This window comes from Eleutherodactylus coqui, chromosome 1 (assembly GCF_035609145.1).
Source record: "Eleutherodactylus coqui strain aEleCoq1 chromosome 1, aEleCoq1.hap1, whole genome shotgun sequence".
Lineage (NCBI taxonomy): Eukaryota > Metazoa > Chordata > Amphibia > Anura > Eleutherodactylidae > Eleutherodactylus > Eleutherodactylus coqui.
Window position 1 is genome coordinate 511,205,376 of NC_089837.1, and position 17,296 is coordinate 511,222,671.

Below are 17,296 nucleotides of genomic sequence, written 5' to 3' on the forward strand. Positions count from 1 at the left end.
TGGGCAATCTGTGCTTATCTAGTTAGAAGTCTGGACGTGCATTCACGCCCTCGAGTTGACAGAGACTATGCCTGATTGTAGCCTCCAGCAAGAGCCCTGCACTCCTCAAACACCTCTCAAACACCTCTATGTCTGCACTTCACGGCGTCCTAGCCCCTACTGACATCCCTGATAAGGTCCATGCCAAACCTCCCTTATGAATGGGAGGCTCCGCCCATCTGCTCGCATGATTCGCTAGGCTATCAGCCAATGGTGAAACCACCTGCCGGACAAGCCCCCTCCTTACTTGTCATGCCTGATTCTCATATAATGCCAGGGAGAAGCAGCGCATGTACAGGAGGATCTAAACGGGACTTAGTCATATGCGCTTCTGCTGGATGTCTGCGCCCGAGCGCTATTAACAATCCAAGGCTTGACTGACAGGATCCCTGCATATGTGAAGTCCTGCGCAGTGGGGTCTAAATGGGACTTAGTTATATATGCCTCTGCTGGATGTCCATGCCCAAGCGCTGTTAACAATCTAAGGCTTGGCTGACAGGATCCCTGCATATGTAAGGTCCTGCAACATAACCATATATTGTCGGGGAATAACCCGCGCGTGTGCGGTAAGGTTATATCGGGATTTAGTGATTTGTGTCTCTGGAATATGTCCCCTGACTTAACTGACTGTGTCCCTAACCTTGATGGAATCATGCCTTTGAATTAATAACCCTGGCTGTCAAAACACTAGCGGTCAGAGTACACTTAGAACCAGGAATATGTGTTCAGAAGTAGGTGATAAAGAAAACGGACACATGGTATCTATTCGCTTTATACTCCATGTTAGATAGCGCTTGAGATCAATAAGAGTACCAGACTCTAGTGGGACTTATTTTACATATATGTGTACTTGGTGCTCCATTTTCAATGATTATAGGTAAAATTCTGTGTTCCCTATATGCATTAAACCTTAATTGGTTTTATAAAGTAGTGTTCAATATAGCTGACAATAATCCATTAACATGGTAATTTTAGATGATAACTGTTAGTACCTAAAGAAATATTCATGCCACATTTCCCCGTATTAACGGGTTTATTCACAAGCGGTAGTTTGTTATCAGGGAGATCATAACATATTTTGCCTGTATTGATTGTCATATAAACAACAGGGCCTCATTCAGTCCTTCGGGTGCCATAGTTCTCAAGCGGTCTATCCATCTTGTTTCCTTCTGCAAAAGTTTACGGTCAACGTCGCCTCTTTGGCCGTTGGGTCTTATTATTTCAACACCTCTAAATTTTAAGACAAGTGGGTTACCGCCATGGACCTCGTGTACATGGTTTGCCACGCTTGTTTTTTTCATTCCGGTTAATATTGCCCACGTGAGAGAGAATTCTTCTTCTGAGCTGTTGTAAAGTCTTGCCCACGTAATTACGTGGGCATGGGCAGGTGACTAAATAGACCACCGCTGTAGAGCAGCAATTAATGAAATCTCGGATTTCATATTCCTGGCCCGTTGTGGCGCTTCGGAATGTTTTTGTTTTTTCCATATATGGACAGGCGTGGCACCCTGAACACGGGAATGATCCCTTCGGTGGATTCCAATTCAGCCAAGTGGGATTCTCCATGGTCTATCCATCTTGTTTCCTTCTGCAAAAGTTTACGGTCAACGTCGCCTCTTTGGCCGTTGGGTCTTATTATTTCAACACCTCTAAATTTTAAGACAAGTGGGTTACCGCCATGGACCTCGTGTACATGGTTTGCCACGCTTGTTTTTTTCATTCCGGTTAATATTGCCCAATATTGCTCCATGAAATGACTATGCACTAATCTGTCACGTACATTCCTACCTCTTCTGTAGGTTATTGATGGTTTTTCATGGAGACAGCCTGTGAGGTTTTGATCCTTCCTGAGTAGATGCCAATATTTGGAGATTATTTTTCTCATCTCCCTGTTCTCCACATCAAAAGTGCCTATCAAGCAGATAGTATTTCCTTGATCCTTTTCGGGTCTATCTTTTCTGTGTTGAAGAAGCTCATTCCGTGGTATTTCAGCCACTGACTGTCTTGCTTTGTTGATAACAGTCTGTGGGTAACCTCTATTGTGGAATCTGAGGCCATCTCATCTGCCCTTCTTTCGTATTCAACCGGGTTGGAGCAGTTCCTTTTCTTTCTAAGGAACTGGCCTTTTGGGATGCCACTCTTCAACGGCCATGGGTGGTGGCTTTCGAAGTGCAATAAGGTGTTTGTCGCCGTCAGTTTATGGAATAGGGTACTCTCCAATAGGCTCGTTGTTGTTTTAGAGATTTTGATGTCAAGAAAAGTTATGGTGTTTAAGTGTAGCTCGCTTGTGAAAAAGAGACCTAACTCGTTGATGTTAAGTACTTTTACGAACTCTTCAAACTCAGTTGAATTGCCAGACCAAAGGTTGAATATATAGTCAATATATCTCAACCAGAGATCGACCATGGTGGTCCATCTCTGGTTGGTCTCTGTGAAGACGGTCTTTTCCTCCCAGCAGCCCAGGTAGAGATTCAACAACGGGCCTATTGGAGAGTACCTTAGTCCGTAAACCAACGGCGACAAACACCTTATTGCACTTCGAAAGCCACCACCCATGGCCGTTGAAGAGTGGCATCCCAAAGGGCGAGTTCCTTAGAACAAAAAGGAACTGCTCCAACCCGGTTGAATACGAAAGAAGGGCAGATGAGATGGCCTCCAGATTCCACAATAGAGGTTACCCACAGACTGTTATCAACAAAGCAAGACAGTCAGTGGCTGAAATACCACGGAATGAGCTTCTTCAACGCAGAAAAGATAGACCCGAAAAGGATCGAGGAAATACTATCCGCTTGATAGGCACTTTTGATGTAGAGAACAGGGAGGTGAGAAAAAGAAACTCCAAATATTGGCATCTACTCAGGAAGGATCAAGACCTCACAGGCTGTATCTAGGAAAAAACATCAATAACCTACAAAAGAGGTAGGAATTTACGTGACAGATTAGTGCATAGTCATTTCACACAAACCATGGAGAATCCCACTTGGCTGAATTGGAATCCACCGAAGGGATCATTCCCGTGTTCAGGGTGCCACGCCTGTCCATATATGGAAAAAACAAAAACGTTCCGAAGCGCAACAACGGGCCAGGAATATGAAATCTGAGATTTCATTAATTGCCGCTCTACAGCGGTGGTCTATTTAGTCACCTGCCCATGCCCACGTAATTACGTGGGCAAGACTTTACAACAGCTCAGAAGAAGAATTCTCTCACACGTGGGCAATATTAACCGGAATGAAAAAACGAGCATGGCAATCCATGTACACGAGGTCCATGGCGGTAACCCACTTGTCTTAAAATTTAGAGGTGTTGAAATAATAAGACCCAACGGCCAAAGAGGCGACGTTGACCATAAACTTTTGCAGAAGGAAACAAGATGGATAGACCGCTTGAGAACTATGGCACCCGAAGGACTGAATGAGGCCCTGTTGTTTATATGACAACCAATACAGGCAAAATATGTTATGATCTCCCTGATAACAAACTACCTCTTGTGAATAAACCTGTTAATACGGGGAAATGTGGCATGAATATTTCTCTTTAGGTAGTAACAGTTATCATCTAAAATTACCATGTTAATGGATTATTGCCAGCTATATGAAACACTACTTTATAAAACCAATTAAGGTTTAATGCATATAGGGAACGCAGAATTTTACCTATAATCATTGAAAATGGAGCACCAAGTACGCATATATGTAAAATAAGTCCCACTAGAGTCTGGTACTCTTATTGATCTCAAGCGCTATCTAACATGGAGTTTAAAGCGAATAGATACCATGTGTTCGTTTTCTTTATCACCTACTTCTGAACACATATTCCTGGTTCTAAGTGTACCCTGACCGCTAGTGTTTTGACACCCAGGGTTATTGATTCAAAGGCATGATTCCATCATGGTTAGGGATACAGTCAGTTAAATCAGGGGACATATTCCAGAGACACAAATCACTAAATCCCGATATAACCTTACCGCACACGCGCGGGTTATTCCCCGACAATATATGGTTATGTTGCAGGACCTTACATATGCAGGGATCCTGTCTGCCAAGCCTTGGATTGTTAACAGCACTCGGGCATGGACATCCAGCAGAGGCATATATAACTAAGTCCCATTTAGACCCCACTGCGCAGGACTTCACATATGCAGGGATCCTGTCAATCAAGCCTTGTATTGTTAATAGCGATCGGGCGCGGACATCCAGCAGAGGCACATATGACTAAGTCCCGTTTAGATCCTACTATACATGCGCTGCTTCTCCCTGGCATTATATGAGAATCAGGCATGACAAGTAAGGAGGGGGCTTGTCCGGCAGGTGGTTTCACCATTGGCTGATAGCCTAGCAAATCATGCGAGCAGATGGGCGGAGCCTCCCATTCATAAGGGAGGCTCAGCATGGACCTTATCAGGGATGTCAGTAGGGGCTAGGACGCTGTGAAGTGCAGACATAGAGGTGTTTGAGGAGTGCAGGGCTCTTGCTGGAGGCTACAATCAGGCATAGTCTCTGTCAACTCGAGGGCGTGAATGCACGTCCAGACTTCTAACTAGATAAGCACAGATTGCCCATAAGTGAGAGATATGTTATCTGAATTTCTCATGGCTTTATCTGTACTATCTTAAGTGCATGATCTGACGACTATCAGTCCTCGAGCCTAAAAACGGAGCCCTTAACACTGTTATAGCAAACAGTACGATCTTTAGCCATTGGGCATAATCACGGTGGGGATGTGTGTATAAGCATCAAATACCACATCATCCTCATATTTGGTGCAAGTGCCAACATCGGCTTTGATCGCAAAAAGAGGGGATATCCCTGCATAATCGAGTTACACTCCTCAACCCTCTTAACTACTCCAGCACAAGTATTAGAAACACGTCTGGCTATTCTTGCCCAGGCAATTATACTACTATGTTAAATACAGTATAAATCAGTGGTATCATCGGTCGCAGTCGCCAACCACCTGTACCTCTAGAAGGGCAATATAAGTAATCACGAACTAACTACATATAAGTGTTATAAGCCCTACGAACCATTTTTCATTTGGGGCATTTGAGTACAAAAGACAGAGGCTATTTGTCTTGATCCTGATGACTCGGCTCACTTATTACATCAGGGCCGTAGAAACGCGTCGATTAAATATTATTTGTCTATCATCCTTCGCCTTCTGAAATAAATATTTATACCGTTATTACCACTGTATAAATAGTAATATAACCGTACCTGTAAATCTATTAAGGGAACGGTAATTTAACAAAATCGGTATAGTGGATCACCACGATAAGGTGATATACCTACCCCCTGTCCTGTATGTTCTGTGGGTGTTTGTATGTTCATGTTAGTCTAGTTTTTTGATGTGTGCTGGGCCATCTGGTGGTGTGATGTAGCTTATTTTAATTAAAGTCCTATTATTAAAATATAACTTTTATTATAAAACAGATTATCAAATCTAATACTTCTGGGGCTCTTTTACAGTAAAACTATGTTTTCAGTGTGGCTATCGCTGTTGCAGCCGGCCCCATTGTAGACACTGAGCAATATCGCAGATTTCTTTTATGTGATGCGAAGCTGTACTGAAACATCGCAAATGAGCATAAAACCATTGAAAATCATTGGTTTCAGAACCATCGATGTCGCAGCGCAGGGAAAAATATCGCTAGTGGGTTAAAGCCCTTATTTTGTGGGCAGTGCAAGTATTTAGTCAATCAGACATGTGAGGAGAGGTGACGGCTCCTCTGTAGGGTTGTCATATGTATAAGGCCGTATTCACACTACTGATACTTCTGTGTAGGTTCTTTCCATTTCTCAGATGACTGAACATGCACAGAAAATTAACTAATTTATTTAAATAGGCTGATTCACATGAGTGAATTTTCTCACAGACTGATGATCCAAGCTGGAAAAATCATTGCGTGTCCGAGTTTTGTGCAAATCTGGCACCAGAATGAGCCCCGTAACCTGCAGTGCACTGCGAGGGGTGTTGCTCCCAAGAATCTCAAGCGTAACTCACTCTCGCCCATTTAAATATTGCCTTATGGCGGCTTCACATGGCAATAAGCGGTTTTGCACATGACTCAGTGCATATTTGCGCTACGTATGACTCCTTGTCCGCATATTGGCGCATTGTATTGTACTTTTTGCACATGCAGGGATGTTCATCTCCACACGGCAGGCAAACACCCCCTGATTTAAATGGCTATTTATCCTAATGAGTTCCAGAAGTGTTATTTTTTTCACAGGGTGATGCATCTGTGTGCGCGTTGCACATCTTTAATGGACTTCTTTGAGGATCCTCGGTGCGCAAATGAGCATGTGCTATATTTTTTGGGTGAAGAGAAATGCGTGCGCAAAAAAGGAAGTGAGTACAGATCCATTTAAATCTATGGGTTCTGTTTTCCGCATAGTGTGCACACACAAATATGCCCGTGAGACGCCGGCTTGAGGGCTTATTCCAATGTGAGTATATCGGCCAGGTTTTCATGCCTGGCCCATATACACTGTCCCTCGCTGCAGGGGAAAGAGGTGCGTTGGGCCGGGAGCAGTTTACTGAGCTCCCACCCCCTATCCGCCCCTTGCCACTATTTGCAATGGGAGGGGCAGGGCAGGGGTAAAGCTAAGTTCTGCCCCGTTCTGCCCCCTTCCATTGCAATTAGTGGCGAGGGGCGGAGAGTGGGCGGCAATTCAGTGCACTGCTCCCGACCTGGCCCGCCTCCTCCCCCTGCAGAGAGAGACAGCGTATATCGGCCGGGCGTGAAAACCCGGCTGATATACACACGTCGGAATAAGCCCTAAGGGAGAAACCAGTACAGCAGTTGCTTACAGATACTCACCTCAGGGTCACATTTCTTATTTTCTGCTGCCTTTGGTCTACATATACCACTCTGGTAAGTCCTTGAAACATATGGTTTTTGGCAGCACCCACTCTTACATAGGGTATTTAGAGTGCAGTAATCTCCATTGTCCTAAATGTAAAAGAGAAGAAATACGTATTGATATGTGAATTATAATTCTCTGTATAAGGCCTCCTTCACACCACCGTATACATGTTTATGTTTGGCCGTATGCAGTGTTTATTTGCATGAATGAATATTTGACCCAATCTTTATTCGTGTATTTCATGTCATTCATATGGGGTACTGCTGCGTGAATGCTAAAAAATACACTGAGGAAGGAAGGACTTTTAGGGACAACTCAGACCGTAATTTTTCCTATCTGTGCTGTCCATGTAATTCACGGCACACGGACACATATTTACCAATAAGGCTATTCACATCCTGTTCTGGTCAGTAACATGTGGGTAGGATATGTAATGCCCACTACCTGCCGCTCAGCCAACACATGCATGTACATCTCTGTGCTGTCCTAGAGTCTCACGCACAATTTGCAACTGTCTGTCTGAACGTAGTCTTAGCCCTCATTCACACAGAATGTTTGTCAATATTTCAAGTGTTCTTTTGGCCCTTTTTTTCCTGTAGAAGTTCTGTTGAAAGACTGTAAGCGGTGAGAGCTTTATGAAAATACCAGACTGATGCTTTTTTATTAAAGCTTAACAATATTTTAACTCATTAGTGTCCACATATACGCTTTTTTATGGAGGCTACTAGCAGGTCTTAAAGGAGATGTCCCGAGGCAGCAAGTGGGTCTATACACTTCTGTATGGCCATAATAATGCACTTTGTAATGTACATTGTGCATTAATTATGAGCCATACAGAAGTTATAAGAAGTTTTATACTTACCTGCTCCGTTGCTGGCGTCCTCGTCTCCATGGAGCCGACTAATTTTTGGCCTCCGATGGCCAAATTAGCCGCGCTTGCGCAGTCCGGGTCTTCAGCTTTCTTCTATGGAGCCGCTCGTGCCAGAGAGCAGCTCCGTGTAGCTCCGCCCCGTCACGTGCCGATTCCAGCCAATCAGGAGGCTGGAATCGGCAGTGGACCGCACAGAAGAGCTGCGGTCCACGAAGGTAGAAGATCCCGGCGGCCATCTTCAGCGGTAAGTATTGAAGTCACCGGACCGCCGGGATTCAGGTAAGCGCTGTGCGGGTGGTTTTTTTAACCCCTGCATCGGGGTTGTCTCGCGCCGAACGGGGGGGGGGGTTAAAAAAAAAAAAACCCGTTTCGGCGCGGGACATCTCCTTTAAGCCCATTTAAACACAATGATTATCGCTCGAAATTCAGCGGGTGGTACTGAGAGGATTCTTTCAGCCAGTATCCTGCTGGCAGTTCTTAGCAGGACACCAGCTGAAAGCATGGAGAACAATGCAACTGTTTGCATATTCAAAACAGCTGCATTATTCTCTGTGTTATCGCGGCATTATCCCACTCTACCTGCATAACTTTTAAGAAGCTAAGTAGCTACAATAGACTATGCAAAGATGATAGCTAAAAACTGTCCCTCAAAACTGTTTGAGCGATTTTTGAGCCATCATCGCTCTGTGTAAATGGGGGCCTTTGATCTGATATATGTAATGGAACTGCATTGGAAGCCTGGCATGATATAAGCAAGAGTATGTCAGCACCTGCATCTAATGTATAGAAAACACCGTAGTTCAATTAGCGCCAGAGATTAGAGGCGGGTTATTCATCTTAGTACTTTCAAATCCTTTACAGGAAAGGTGAGCTGCAACAAAAGTTTGGGGGGTTCTCACAATGAGAACGAGCCCCAACAGAAATAAGACAAATAGATTTGTAAAAAAAAGTATGCGCTCGTGAAAAGTAAAAGAAGAAATAGCCTAAAACAACTGTCAAATCCGGTGAGAAAGAAATCAAGGTGGCACTTACTCAGGAGGAGGGGGGTGTATGAAACAAGAAGCCCCCTCCTTGAAGTGTCGACTCCTCAAGAAAAGCTCCCGGTTGCGGATGAAACTGCCACAGGAGGATTAGGTCTTTTGTTTTTTATTCATAGGAAAATGTTGGCAACGCGTTTCGGTGTAAGAAACACCTTTCTCAAGCCAATACAATAAAAAAAAGGTTTTTTTTGTATTGGCTTGAGAAAGGTGTTTCTTACACCGAAACGCGTTGCCAACATTTTCCTATGAATAAAAACAAAAGACCTAATCCTCCTGTGGCAGTTTCATCTACAACCGGGAGCTTTTCTTGAGGAGTCGACACTTCAAGGAGGGGGCTTCTTGTTTCATACACCCCCCTCCTCCTGAGTAAGTGCCGCCTTGATTTCTTTCTCATCGGATTTGACAGTTGTTTTGGGCTATTTCTTCTTTTACTTTTCATGAGCGCATATGTTTTTTTTACAAATCTATTTGCATCTAATGTATGGAAACTTTGAGGTCTCCTGCCCACATGGGCCATTATCCTGCAGAACTGTTTGATCACCTAGAGGAATCAACCCTGTGACAAATGATTGTGGGTCTGAAGGCCAAAGAGGTCCAATGCGTTACTAGTTGGGAGTCACTAATAGAGTGACCATTCAGTGTATGTTTATAAGTGGATAGGATTGGAGGAGAAATGCCTGTGTATGGGGGTTATGGAGTAATGCTTCCCTCCAGCTGTTCCTCCTCTCTATCTGTAGCTGCGGGTGGGTGGGGTCGGGGAGGGGAAAGAAGTTTATATTAAGATTTGTACGTTTTAAAAAATAAGAAATCAGTTACAGGACTCCGATGAGAGATGTTGGTGCTGCATTGGTAGATGGTTCTAATGAAAAAAACCACACAGACTACGGCTATTGTTCTGTGCATATAATTAAAAATTTTTTTTTGCTATTCTACATGGGGGATTATTTCGTCTCCATATAGTGTGTGACAACTTGAGGATTGTTCTCACATCAGATCGTTATCTTCCCTCCACCAGATAGATGGTCGCACACCAGTAAACTACATCCAGGACAGAAGTTTGGTACAAGCTTAAAGGGGTTGTCCCGCGCCGAAACGGGTTTTTTTTTCCCCCCCCCCCGTTCGGCGCGAGACAACCCCGATGCAGGGACGTAAAGAAAGCTTACCGGAGCGCTTACCTTCATCCCCGCGCTCCGGTGACTTCTTTACTTACAGGTGAAGATGGCCGCCGGGATCCTCTTCCTCCGTGGACCGCAGCTCTTCTGTGCGGTCCATTGCCGATTCCAGCCTCCTGATTGGCTGGAATCGGCACGTGACGGGGCGGAGCTACACGGAGCCGGCATCCTGCACGAGAGGCTCCATAGAAGAAAGCAGAAGACCCGGACTGCGCAAGCGCGGCTAATTTGGCCGTCAGAGGCCGAAAATTAGTCGGCACCATGGAGACGAGGACGCCAGCAACGGAGCAGGTAAGTATAAAACTTTTTATAACTTCTGTATGGCTCATAATTAATGCACAATGTATATTACAAAGTGCATTAATATGGCCATACAGAAGTGTATAGACCCACTTGCTGCCGCGGGGCAACCCCTTTAACAAATCCGTCCTTTTTTGTGGCAAACCAACAGAACTCATAACATAATCTTCACACTGTTCTCATTCGTCAGAGTGTACACAAACAGATACAATTTGCTGACCATGTGGCTGATATATAACGCAGACATTAGGCCTGTTTCACAAGGGAGGCAGCGATATCGGCGCTACCAAATCGCAGCGGTGTTTCCGCAATTTTGTAGCGTCACCGATGTGGTTTTTTTGTGAAAAATCATGCATCACTTCGCTGCTGACAGCAATAAAATAGCAGCATAAACTCGGCGGTTTAATCGCGAAAAGGTTAAGCACTACCCCTTCAATAAGCCCAAGCTGAATTTCCTGAAAAAAAATGGAACACTTACCTAAAAGGCTCAGTCCTTACCGCTGCTCTCCAGAGCTCCGCTCGGAGTCCTGCAGTCCTTGTTTGCTCACAGAACATCACTTCCAGGTTGAGGGATTCAGAAATCCGAACAAGAGGAATCAATGGCTCTGATTGGTTCATTGAGCACTGCATTGATTGGCTGAGTAGCGCTGGATGAACCAATGCAAGAACTGTGATTGGTTCATCCAGCTTTGCATTGATTGGCAGAGCAGAGTTTGAAAAATACCAATGATGTTGTGGAGGTGGGATTTAGAAATTGGCTGAGCCGCAGAGCTCTGGACAGCAGCAGAAGGACCCAGAGCTCGTCTGTTAGGTAAGTATTCCATTTTTTCTGGGAATGTAGCTAGGGCTTGTTCGTTAGATGCGATAAACAAGAAGTCTCCATAGGGAAACATGGGCTACAAAACATCACAAACTGCGGCAGTACAGAGAATGCCACATTTTTTTTCTCACAAAATAGATTCGAAGAAAACATCGCTAATGTGAAGGAACCCATAGGAAAGCATGGGCTTCACATACATGCGATCTGTAGCACTGTCACACTGTGAGAAAATCGCATGATTTTGTTGCCCGTGTGCAAGCGGCCTTACACTGTCTAACCTAGGGTTAGGCCTAGGGTTTCAAACACATAGCAATGTCCATAACACTATACCAATCCAGGATGTCAGTCTAGGAGTGTAACTCTCCCATCAGTCACAGCAGCTTGGTCTTCACTGGACCTCTTTAGGACCATTCCAATGGGACACTGAACTTAGCAAGACCGGAGCCACATCCACACAGGTGTTTCCTTATTAATCAGCAGACTTAACCCTATCCCTGCTAAATATTTCTCAATAAAGCCTGCTCTCCAGCCCCTACTGGCTATTTGTGATACTGCCTTACCACAGGTGATTTAAAAAAAAAAAAATTATAATAGTAATGTTATATAGAGAGAAATATTTATGCTTTATAGATTACATAAAAGGATTAGTGAGGTTTATTATTAGAGATGAGCGAGCACCAAAATGCTTGGGTGCTCAATGCTCAAGTTGAACTTTTCGCGATGCTCGAGAGCTCGTTTCGAGTAACGAACCACATTGAAGTCAATAGGAGACTCGAGCATTTTAGTATATGACCGATGCTCCACATAGGTCTTCACTTGTGAAACTCTGGAAAACATCCGAAAGTCATGGAAACACCACAGAAACAGATAGGGAAGGGCAGGGGCAGCATGCAGGGCTGCATCTTAGGCTCCCAGATCCCACTATTAAGCCACAATAGGGGCAAGAGTCTGCCCCCCCTCCCCCAACAATTTTTACTTTGGACAAACCCTCATTAGCAAGGCACACCTTAGCTAAGCACCACAGTACCTGTAACCACGCACAATCACTGCCTGAGTGTCACACCGCTGCCTCTTCTCCTTGGTTACATGCTGCCCAACCCCTCGCACGACCCTGCATCCACAGTGCACACAAGAGTTTCCCTGCGCAGCCTTCAGCTGCCCTCATGCCACACGCTCGCTTCATAGCTACCACCCTCATGTCTATTTATAACTGCATCTGCGATGAGGAGGAACCAGAGGCACACACTGCAGAGGGTTGGCAGGGCCAGTCAGCGACCCTCTTTAAAAGAGGGGAGGGTGATAGCCCACAATGCTTTTGAGAATCGATGATAAATTGACGTACGATCATAATTCCAATCCCGTGCCACCTTCGTCGCAAAATTGTCACGAGCCGCAAATGTGGGCATAAAGGTGCCAGCCCAGCACTTGCACACATCTTCACAATGCAGCAATACTCTATGTGGGAAGCACATGAGCGGGCCCAGGGTCAGGCTCGGTCCCAGCCTACACCTTTAGTGACCCAAGGTGCCGCGAGTGACATAGCAATGGGAAAATCCATGTGCCCACACACTATTCATTCTGTGTAGGTGTCGGATAGCTCAATCGACACCGCAAGGGGAAAGCCATCTGCACTCTGCACCCTACCCATGTCAGTCAGTATCTTTGTGCCAGACAGGTAAAACACCCCGTTATGGCAAGTCTTTGTGCACCAACAGCATAGGCGAGCTGAAGGAACCCAAAGACAGTATTCAACATGAAGAAATGACAGTGTCCAAACATGGCAGACTTTCACTCCGCCTCTGCACACACCCTCAGCAATCGTGGGCATAGAGTGGACTCCGATGCTAGTACAGCTGTGAACGTCGCATTAATACAGTAACGCTGCTCTTTTTTGGCCCAAACCGGTGTCCCAGATAACTGTGGTAACATGGGAGAAAATACATGATGCCCAGTGCTGATCCCCTGACCCCAAGCAGGAGGAGGAGGTGGCATTACAAGGTCAAGACACCATGACCAGGACCCGCTATAGTCTGTGTGGGCAGCAGGTTAGCAGGCCCAGGGTCAGGCTCGGTCCCAGCCTCCACCTTGTGTGACCCAAGGTGCCCTGAGTTGCATAGCAATGGGAAATCCATGTGTCCCCACACAGATAGCTTAGCACTGCAAGGGGAAGTCTTTGAGTTCCTTGGGCTCGCCTATGCTGTAAGTGCACAAAGATGATATTACACAGGAAGAAATCATAGTGTCCAACCATGGGAGAGTTTCACCCCGCCAAGGACCTTGGCCTCGGTGCACAATTCTGGCCTATTCAGTCACTGTATTATTTGTGCCAGATAGGTAAAACACCGCGATGGGAAGACTTAGTGCACCCATGGTATAGACAGGCCCCTGTAACATTCCTGTAGCAAAGGTATGAATAGACCCCAGTAACATTTCTGTAGCACAAGTATAGGCAGACCCCTGTAACATTTCTGTAGCACAAGTATAGGCAGACCCCTGTAACATTTCTGTAGCAGCAGTATAGGCAGGCCCCTGTAACATTTCTGTAGCAGAAGTATAGGCAAAGTCTGGAAAAATTAGTTAGATAACAGTATAGGTGAGGGCCAGAAAACTTAGTGTACCAAGAGTACATGGGTACCTCTGAAAAATTTATCAACCGAGAGGGCAGGTGAAACCCAGAAATATTTTTTAAAGATACAGCTTGCTGTTGCTTAATTTGCAAAAGAGCCTGGTGGCAGCTCAGTGAAAAAAATAGGTTTTTGGTAAAGTATCAATACTTTTGAAACTTTGAAAAATTGAAAAAAAAATTGTAAGCGGAGCCTTTTGGGCCGCAGAAAAATTGGCAGTTCAGCGTGATGACATGTTGTTTCAGGAAGAGGAGTAGGAGGACTAATATCCGAGAGTGATTGACAAAGGTAATTCCCCCTTTGTTCCGGTGATAGAGAATGCTTATTTATCCGGTTGCAGCAAAAAGAATCTTTAGGTACCGCTGCTTTCCACTGGTGGAGAAGAGAAGTCTGGGGAAATCCAGGCTTTGCTCATCTTTATAGTGTAAGCATGTCGGCACTGGCAGTTGACAGGCGGGTACACTTATCCGTGATGATTCCCCCAGCTGCACTAAACACCCTCTCTGACAAGACACTAGCAGCAGGGCAAGTCAGCACCTCCAGGGCGAACAGCGCAAGTTCGTGCCACGTGTCCAGCTTTGACACCCAATAGTTGTATGGAGCTGAGGCATCACGGAGGATGGTGGTACGATCGGCTACGTACTCACTCACCATCTTTTTACAGTGCTACCTCCGACTCAGCCTTGACTGGGGAGTGGTGACACAGTCTTGCTGGGGAGCCATAAAACTAGCAAAGTCCTTGGAGAGTGTTCCCCTGCCTGCGCTGTAGATGCTGCCTGATCTCCACGCCTCCCTTGCTACTTGGCCCTCGGAACTGCGCCTTCTACCGCTAGCGCTGTCAGATGGGAAGTTTAGCATCACTTTTTCCACCAGAGCCCTGTGGTATTGCATCACTCTCGTACCCCTTTCCTCTTCGGGAATGAGAGTGAAAAGGTTCTCCTTGTACCGTGGGTCGAAAAGGGTGCACAACCAGTAATCCGTGTTGGCCAGAATGCGTCTAACGCGAGGGTCACGAGAAAGGCAGCCTAAAAAAGTCAGCCATGTGTGCCAGGGTGCCAGTATGAAAGACATGGCTGTCTTCACTAGGAAGATGACTTTCAGGATCCTCCCCCTCCTCTACAGCCCATACACGCTGAACAGACGAGAGGCAAGCAGCATGGATAACCACTGCAGTGTGCTCAGCTGTCTCTTTTCCCTCCTCCTGCTCCTGCCCTTCTCCTTCTCCTCCAAAACGCGCTGAGATATAGACATGAGAGTGGTCTGGCTATCTAGCGACATACTGTTATCCCCCGTCTCCTGTTCCAACCACAAAGCGTCTGCCTTTATGCCTTGCAGCGAACTTCTCAGCAGGCATAGAAGCGAGATGGTAACGCTAATGATTGCAGCATCGCCGCTCACCATCTGGGTAGACTCCTCAAAGTTTCCGAGGACCTGGCAGATATCTGCCATCCAGGCCCACTCCTCGGTACAGAATTGGGGAGGCTGACTCCCACTACGCCGCCCATATTGGAGTTGGTATTCCACTATTGCTCTACGCTGCTCATAGAGCCTGGCCAACATGTGGAGCGTCGAATTCCACTTTGTGGGCACGTCGCACAGCAGTCGGTGCTCTGGCAGATTAAACAGATGTTGCAGGGTCCGCAGGGTGGCAGGGTCCGTGGTGGACTTGCGGAAATGTGCGCAGATTCGGAGCAACTTGCCGAGCGGGTCAGACAAGTGCAGGTAGTTTTTCAGAAAACGCTGAACCACCAGAGTGAAGATGTGGGCCAGGCATGGCACGTGCGTGAGGCTGCCAAGCTGCAGAGCCACCACCAGGTTAGGGCCGTTGTCACACATGACCATGCCTGGTTGGAGGCTCAGCTGCGAAAGCCAGAGGTCGGTCCGCTCTGTCAGACCCTGCAACAGTTTGGGGGCCGTGTGTTTCTGGTCACCTAAACTGAGTAGTTTCAGCACGGTCTGCTGACGCTTGCCCACCGCTGTGCTGCAGCGCCACACCGACTGCAGGCGACGTGCTGCTCACATTTCTTAATTGAGAGGTGGAGGTTGCGAAGGAGAAGGGGTAGGGTTTAGAGGAGGTGGCATAGACCGCCGCAGATACCAGAACCGAGGTAGGACCCGCTATTCTGTGTGTGGGTAGGACGTGCGGTCCCAGGCTCTGACTCGGTCCCAGCCTCCACCAAATTCACCCAATGTGCCATCAGGGAGATATAGTGGCCATGCCCGCCAGTACTTGTCCACGTGTCCGTGGTTAAGTGGGCCTTCCCAGTAACCGCATTGGTGAGGGCACGATTTATGTTGCGGGAGACGTGCTGGTGTAGGGCTGGAACGGCGCACCGGGAAACATAGTGGCGACTGGGGACAAAGTAGCGCAGGACTGCTGCCGCCATCATGTTTTTGAAAGCCTCCGTTTCCACAAGCCTGTACGGCAGCATCTCCAGGCTGATTCATTTGTCAATGTGCACATTTAAAACTTGTGCGTGCGGGTGCGTGGCGGCATATTTGCGCTTTCGCTCCAACGCTTGTGCTAGCAACAGCTGAATGTTGCGCTGAGAGACATTGCTGGATGGGATCGAGGACAGCGGAGGTGAGGGTGTGGGTGTAGCCCGGGAGGCGCTCGTGCCTGTGTCCTGAGAGTGGGGTTGGATCTGAGTGGCTGGTTGGGGCACAGGGGAAGAGGCAATGGTGTGACCCGGGGCGGTGAATGGCATTCGTCCCACCTTGTAGGGTGCTTGGCCATCATATGCCTGCACATGCTGGTGGTGGTGAGGCTGATAGTGGTGGCTCCCCGGCTGATCTTGGCGCGACACAGGTTGCACACCACTGTTCGTTGGTCGTCCGCGCTCTCACTGAAAAACGTCCACACCTTTGAACACCTAGCTCTCTGCACGGAGGTTTGGCGCGAGGGGGTGCTTTGGGAAACAGTTGGGGGATTCTTCGCTCTGGCCCTGCCTCTACCCCTGGCTACCCCACTGCCTCTTCCAACCTGTCCTGTTGCTGCCCTTGCCTCCCCCTCTGAAGACCTGTCCTCTGTAGGCTTAGCAAACCAGGTGGGGTCAGTCACCTCAGCGGCTTCTCCTCTGTGCGCTCCTCCCTCGGACTTACTGCCCTTACTACTACCTCACTGATAGACAACTGTGTCTCATCATCATCCTCCTCACCCACTGAAAGCTCTTGAGACAGTTGCCGGAAGTCCCCAGCCTCATCACCCGGACCCCGGGAACTTTCCAAAGGTTGGGCATCGGTCACGACAAACTCCTCAGGTGGGAGAGGAACCATTTTTTACCACTCAAGGCACGGAGCCGAGAACAGTTCCTGGGACTCTGTCTGCTCATCAGAATGTCATTTTCATGGAGTGAGGAGGCTGGGAAGAAGGAGGAGCAGCCACAGTATTCTGAGTTGCAGTCCCTAAGCCGGGAGTAGTGGACTGCGTAGAAAACTGGGTGGCCGATACATTGCTGGATGCATTTTCTGCCATCCACGACAGGACCTGCTCACACTGCTCTGTTTGTAATAAAGGTCTACCACATGGACCCATAAATTGAGATATTAAGCTGGGGACCC

General features: G+C 47.0%; 1 protein-coding gene across 1 annotated transcript in view; it reads right to left on the reverse strand.

The window, feature by feature from the left end:
- LOC136614420 (keratin-associated protein 9-1-like) overlaps positions 1–17,296 on the reverse strand; it is a 167,147-nt gene that overhangs the window by 3,750 nt on the left and 146,101 nt on the right. The window contains exon 5 of the mRNA XM_066594111.1: positions 6,863–6,994. Within this exon, the coding sequence (XP_066450208.1) occupies positions 6,863–6,994 (132 nt within the window). The remainder of the gene's footprint in view (positions 1–6,862; positions 6,995–17,296) is intronic.